This window comes from Coffea eugenioides, chromosome 2 (genome assembly GCF_003713205.1).
Source record: "Coffea eugenioides isolate CCC68of chromosome 2, Ceug_1.0, whole genome shotgun sequence".
In the NCBI taxonomy this organism is placed as follows: Eukaryota; Viridiplantae; Streptophyta; class Magnoliopsida; order Gentianales; family Rubiaceae; genus Coffea; species Coffea eugenioides.
Window position 1 is genome coordinate 25392569 of NC_040036.1, and position 6785 is coordinate 25399353.

At 35.7% G+C, this 6785-nt stretch overlaps 1 protein-coding gene across 2 annotated transcripts; it reads right to left on the minus strand.

Annotated features, from left to right (window-relative positions):
- Nucleotides 1-387: 387 nt before the first annotated feature.
- On the minus strand, nt 388-4717 carry LOC113760592 (flavin-containing monooxygenase FMO GS-OX5-like). 2 transcript variants are annotated; one of them, XM_027303235.1, is made up of 7 exons: nt 4163-4717; nt 1837-1907; nt 1597-1746; nt 1410-1492; nt 1141-1276; nt 742-915; nt 388-626 (listed from the first exon to the last, which is right to left on the minus strand). In XM_027303235.1, the coding sequence occupies exons 1-7, from the start codon at nt 4686-4688 to the stop codon at nt 480-482; spliced, it is 1287 nt and encodes a 428-aa protein (XP_027159036.1). In that variant the 5' UTR covers nt 4689-4717; the 3' UTR covers nt 388-479. The 2 variants fall into 2 exon arrangements, with proteins under 2 accessions (XP_027159036.1, XP_027159037.1); XM_027303236.1 differs by lacking the exon at nt 388-626 and having other exon boundaries at nt 767-857.
- Between the last annotated feature and the right edge of the window lie 2068 nt (nt 4718-6785).

The window sequence follows — 6785 nt, forward strand, 5'->3', positions numbered from 1 at the left end:
TACTTGCTAGATTGAAAGGACACGGGATTTCACCGCAAGGGAACCACGTACTGCATCTGCTAGGGCATGTTTATCCTTTTGCACATCAAAAATTGTATACTGGGCATTTTGGCCAAAGGAGTTAAAGGGAAGAAAAATGCATTTCTAATCAAATTCTGCCATTCACCATAAAGCAATCTTTTATTCTTTCCCCTATTCCAATATGTCAACTTTTCCAAATATCACCAGGGATAAGGCGGGAGGAATTGCAAGTAAGAGGTCCTAAATTCAAGACTTTTCACTTACATAAAAATAAATAAATAAATGCAAGTGCGTGCATTTAGATGTGCATTTAGATATTCAGATAGTGAATTATGTGTACTAAGGAATAACATTAGGACATTCCTCGGAAAAATCCTGCAAATTTTTATAATCATTATTAGAACGAACAATGTAAAGAATAATTCAAGCATGATATCCTGCTAAGCCTTATCAAATATTTAGTTATTCCAACTTTCAACATCTTGCTCCCTAAATTTAATCCACGAAGCTCCACAAATGAACTCAAAAAACTTGTGATAAATCTCCAATAGCTCAGTGTCCACAGGAAATCCGACTTGAGCAGCTACCCAGTTTAAGTATTCAAACTGCAAAGGTTTCATTGCCAAATGGATATGGTCATTAAGTATTCAAACACCTGCATCGTAGTAAATCTAGTGGAACTAACAAACACCCATGAATAATCTCTGGAACTTTGATTACCGGATCAAGTGGAAGCCTATGAGTATGGTGCTTGGGGATCCTGTTCTCCTCCATAAGCCGGTAATGTTGTTCAACATCATGCAACATTTCTTCTTTTGGTGGCAAAATCACCTTCCCTGATAAAACAGATGCAACCCACTTGGCTTGTACTTCGATCATAAAAAATATGACAGCCTGTTAATGCACAATATCATCAACTGTTGGGATTAAATTGTTGCTTGCTTGTTTGAAACTGTCAACCAACATCTTACCGTGCAAGTTTTCCTGTATGACTATTATACAAGTTTTTCAATGCAAAGTTTATTTTGCACAACGTGGTATACTTAGGTACCGTTTGAATTAACCTTGGAAAAACGTATGCAAGATAAATATGCCAGCTGCAAAGTCTCATAAACTGACCCTATAAGGTAGTCCAACAAAAGAGAGCCCTGGAGCAAGTTCTGGAGGAAAGACGTGCTTGTACAATGGTCCAACACGGTTGTCATCAATAGTTACAGTTCCATTCGTCCTCAAGAAATTAAAATCATACTTATACCTGTAAAATGTCAAGTTCAGCAAAGACGATAAAGGGCTTAGAATTAGCAGGCAACATTTGAGAGAGAGTTTTAAGAAGAAGAGCAAACTCTGACATGCAATGCATTCAGTTAACAAAATGAGGAGGTAATTACCCGGTACAATGCAGAATGATATCTGCAGCAACAGAAGTTCCATCCTGGAAGGCTACTAGACCATTTTCATAGCAATACTCGATCTATGAGAAGTTTCAATTGTTAAATTTCTTTAGTCCACAAATGTAGGTTTTTCATACTGTGACTCCAGCATGTTCAGTACTCAATGGAATGCAGGATTACATACTTTTGAATGCTGCCACAAATTGTTGAACATCTCCAACTTTGAAACTTTGATCTCTGGAGATCTTGAAGAAAGATGAACTTCTTTGGCTACCTTGGTGATTTCTTGACCAATATCCATGGCACTAGGTCCAGCACCAATAACAATTACAACCTGTATTTTTCACCAACTTGGACAATGTAGATTTTTGCATATAATCTTACCACATAATTTCCAATCAAGTACAATATTGCAAACAAGTACCTGATCTCGGAATGGTTCAGGAACTCGATAGTTGTGGCTGTGAATTTGTTTACCAGGCCAACTTTTGATTCCTTGAAAGAACCAGAAAGTAAAATTAGCATTCAGTACAAAACTCTGATCAAGTAATTTTACCTTTTCCTCTTTTTGTTGGTAACAAAGGATTCATCCTGATTAATCAACTACCATCAAGTACAAAAACCACACAGCAGGAATTGCACGAGCAAACATGAGGAGCAAACTGCCAACAAATCTAAGATTTGTTCAGTAGGAAATGTATTTGAATTTTATAAAACTAAAATAGTTATTCTTTGTAGTCACTCCCTAAGGTTAGGTCAAGGTATCTGTTTGTCTCAGTTGAGTTTCGATGTAGGTAAAATTCATTTTTTTCCCTTGAACTCGTGAATCTAATTTTAATGTCATCATATTTCTATTACATTAATTTGCCTCATGAACTCCTGATTGTTTTGTGGGCCAAAATATAGAAATCTTGCTAGAAAAAACACATAAGGGCACGTTCTGAAGACTAAAGTCCATCTCACTCTTATCAAAGATCATCTTACATACAGAGCTAATGGATGTATCTTGCTCTCAATAGCTTACCTATGTGCTCCTACCCCTGATCTCAAGGGCAAGTTATACATGGTTGCCTTGAATATTTGTTGCAACCTCTTTCTTGGGAAGTTTCGCTGCAAAAAAAAAGCTTGTGCATAGGTAGGTCCAGCTCAAACTGTAAAGAGAGTGCAACTAGCTATCAGTTCATCATAACCTATTTAGTAACATGACTAAATAGGGTACCTTAATCTTTCTTTGAAAACATATGATGATTGATGGGTGATATTTTTCAATATAGACCATAGTGTTGAGTCCTAAGTTTTCAGACTCGAACAGGGTATCGACTCGGTCGTCCTCAGGGGTCAGGGGTCAATGGGTTCGACCGGGTTCGATCGGGGTTGAACCGGATGACGTCATAAATAAAATTATTTAAAAATTAAAATATTGTATGTAAAATACTTAAGAACATGTTAATATTAATACATGTATATTCATATATATATATTTGATTATTCAAATATATTTAATAAGAAAATATAAAAAAATTAGAATAATCAAGTAGCAATTTATATTATTCAATGAACATTAACAAGTTTATAATTAAAATTATGAATTTGATTGAAAAATAACACCAAACTTTAGGACCATATTTTATATTATAAAGTATAAAATATTTGAAATATATTAATAATTTTTAACAACTTAGGAGCCAAAACATAATATTCAAATTGCTTTGACCTTTAAAAAAAAAAATTGGGCAACAGGACTTAGTGGCTGAGGTCTCCAACTCTACTGCGCATGTCATGTCAGATCCCTGCTTCAATTTAGAAGGCCCCATTATATCTTTCCATCGGGCCCACCAAGATCCCCTCGCTGGTTTGTTAAAAAGAAGAGCAAAAAAGAGAAGGCTTTGTATCAAACCGGTTCATCCGGTTTGCCGGTCAAACCCGGTCAAATCCGATTTTTGACCGGATTTGACCGAATTTTAAACATCCGATTTTTTAGAGCAACTCGGACTGGACACTTGACCGGTTCTCGATTCGACCGATCGGACCGTCCGCTCCAGTCCGAGTTTAAAAACACAGGTTGAGTCATGGTACGACGACTCGGCCGAGTCCGAGATGACGTCGTCGTCATCTCGGACCCTTCCGATACGCTATCGGGACGATACGATTCCGAGATACTTGACTCACCGAGACGTCATTGTGAAGGGTTGAAACGGCTGAATCACTTCAAGTCATCCTGAGTCAATTTGAATTTTTATTACTTTTACTAATTTTTTAATTATCTTTAATTATCATATTTTTTTATAATTTTTAAAATATTAAATATTTCAAAAATTCACGTATACGTGAGACCGCGACCGCAATCGTTACCACGACCGCGACTTTGAACCATGGTGTTGACTCCTGATAGCTTAGCATAACAGTTGTCTTCAAGTACTTTCCCATCTTGACCATATTGCTGTCTCCGCCTTTCCAGATGGTATATAGCCCCGGCAACTGTTCCCAAGTATTTTGTTGAATACCATCTTCAAACTTAGTTTTAATTTCCGAGGATCCAAATGTAGCTAGCTAGTACATATAATAGGTTTAGGACTACGGCCAGCGGATAATCACAACATTAGGCATCATACATAGGGGAAGTTTCTTTCATACAGGATTAAAGGTTCAACAGAAATTAGACTATTTACTAATCAATACAAAGTCCACCGAACTAAACTTATACAGTTAAACAATTAACTTAGGCAAATGACAACATTTCAAGAACTTACCTGGGAGGTCTGCTACTTTTGGTATGGTGTAATGACCATTACAAACCACGACTGCTTCGAATATCTGTTCTGATGAGCTCAATTCATCACATGTTCTCCTTCTCGACTCAACAACCCACTGATCATTTTGTTGCTCAACTCGAACTACTTCGGTATTGAATCGGATAAAGTCAAGGAGTCCAAAATCTTGAACAAAATTGTTCAAGAATTGCAGCACCTCTTGATGGCCAGGAAATGTCCTTAGCTCGCCATTCTTCCTGATGGTAAAAGGGTAGTCTGAAAATCCCATGAGACGTCTAGGAAGATTGGTCTCAAGTGAATAGTAGAGACTGCTGTGAACTATTTCTCTCTTGGGATCAAGGCTCAGAGGATCGGACTCGACTTGAGGACTGTACACCCAAGTCCCACCAATTTGGTTTGATTTCTCGTAGACCACCACTTGTTGGCCTTCTCTTTGGAGCTCACGGGCGGTGACGAGACCGGAAACTCCGGCTCCGACGACTGCAACTTTGAGAGATCGTGCCATGGTTTAGGTGAGCGAGTGAAGCTAGCAGGGGCAGAGTAAGGCAACTTGCTCGAATGGATCGAAGTTTTGATCCCATCATTTATACTAGTTCGATTATTTTGTTTATTAATTTATTTTTTGGGTGGAAAAAGCCAGTAAAAGTCCATCATTTTTTTCAATCAATTTTTTTATATCCTGAATTAACTTTTTTTTTTTTAATTTCACATGCGTTATATCATAAAAAATTGTATAATGATGCAATATTATTTCAAATAATTTATCCAAATAATTAACTGTATTACATTGCAAATAAATATGAGTGCTTGGTCAAATTTTGCTGATCGAATTTCATTTCATCATTTAGTATGTACTTTACGATAACTAGTTATTAACATTTTAATTTGTCACATAGAGATTTTGGATTCTAAATTCTCTTGTCCCGCGCCCACTTCTTGGATCCCATCCATTTCTTAATAAAAAACATGTTAATATGCCAAACAGATCAAACCATGAGACTTGTTAACTTTATCTCTAGAGAATTTCCGAGTGTTAAAGTAAGTGGAACAATTCAATGTACCAATTATGGTTCCAAAATCCATCATGAGGCTGTGCAATCGTACACGTTAATACGTTTGGATAGATGATTAATTGAAATATTATTTAAAATAATTATTACAGTACTTTTTATGATATGATTTACTTGAGATAAAAAAAATTAAAAAAATAATTGAAAAATATATTTATGATGCAATTAAAATAATATTAAAAAATTATGGTATCCAAACACTAATTTTATTTGGTAGGTACCGCATGAAAACTAGGATTTAATATCCTAATATCAGAAGAGAGTTAGTTTGGATGGTAAAGTGAGAGGGATTGTAAGTAAGAGATTGTTGGTTCCATTCACTAAAATAATTCTTAATGTGCCAACAAATCGAACCATGAGACGTGTTTAACTTCATTTGTAGAAGAAAATTCCGAGCGGACAAGTAGCTCGAACAATTCAAGGCACCGATTATGGTTTCAAATGCTGCGCGATCGCTTAAGATGTCGTGGACAATTTGTTTTAGATAATTTAGATGGAGACCAGGACATTGAACTCTAACGGGGATCAAGAAATTTAGGTAAATTACACATGACTCCCTGTAGTTTCAACATTATAACATGACTTTAATGTTTTAAAACATTCAATTCACCATAAAGTGAAAACTGAATGAAAAATAGTTTTTGTAATATCGTTAGTTGAAATACTAGTATTGCTCTCACTTAGGAACTAAATCAAATAACTATCTAACCACTATATATTTTATTATAGAAGAATTATGTGGATAAATGTAAATATTATAGGGGTAAAACGGATATTATGAAAAATTATAGGGAATTAGATGGGTATTATAATTCCATTGACGTCAAAGCAACAAAAAAAAAAAAAAAATGGCTTTCCATAATTTGCATAGTACTAAATTCTAAGAGAACAATTTTCACTTGGAGACTTATAGGATTTGATGGTTCCCCTTTCCTGGTCTTGGTTTCATCACTTGCAGCTATAGCAACTATCCACATTTTGTAAAGCCCATCATACTGTTTCAATAACCCCATACTTGAATCAAGTAAGTAATCGAGTATCTATGCTGGCAATAGAAACCATACTCGATGATGCAAAATTTGCACTCCCAAATAAACCCTTTTCACAAAACTGAATACTTCCATCTATTAAATTTACCCGAAAAGTATATCTGAATGCACAAGTGATGTGAATGAATCTAGAATTTGCGCGGTAGTGCTAACGAGTGACATGAAATGGGAAGCAATTTCCCTGCGTGGCTCAATGAGACTGCGCAGAAAGATTTGATGGCACAACTGTTTTGTAACTTAGCTCTTGAACTATCTAGATCTAGTATAATATATAAGAAAAATAAAAGAACCTGCAAATACAAATTTCGACATTAGAACACAAATGAGAACATTTCAACCATCAATCGTTTTACTTGGTTCGATTTTCTATCTTGTAAGGTTCAAATGCTGAAACCGTGGAGGGTGTGTCTAAAAATCAAAGGCTTCATAACATACAGAGTGGTTTATCTCATATAAATCGTGCAGCAGACGAGATAAAAAGGT

Bases quoted from the DNA above. Each gene is read 5' to 3' on its own strand.
- LOC113760592 (XM_027303235.1), bottom strand. From the start codon at position 4,688: ATGGCACGATCTCTCAAAGTTGCAGTCGTCGGAGCCGGAGTTTCCGGT. The intron at 916-1,140 runs GTCAGTTTATGA...GTGCATTAACAG, and splicing joins TTGTTGGACTACCTTATAGG to GCTGTCATATTTTTTATGAT. The intron at 627-741 runs GTAATCAAAGTT...AAACCTTTGCAG, and splicing joins ATAGGCTTCCACTTGATCCG to TTTGAATACTTAAACTGGGT.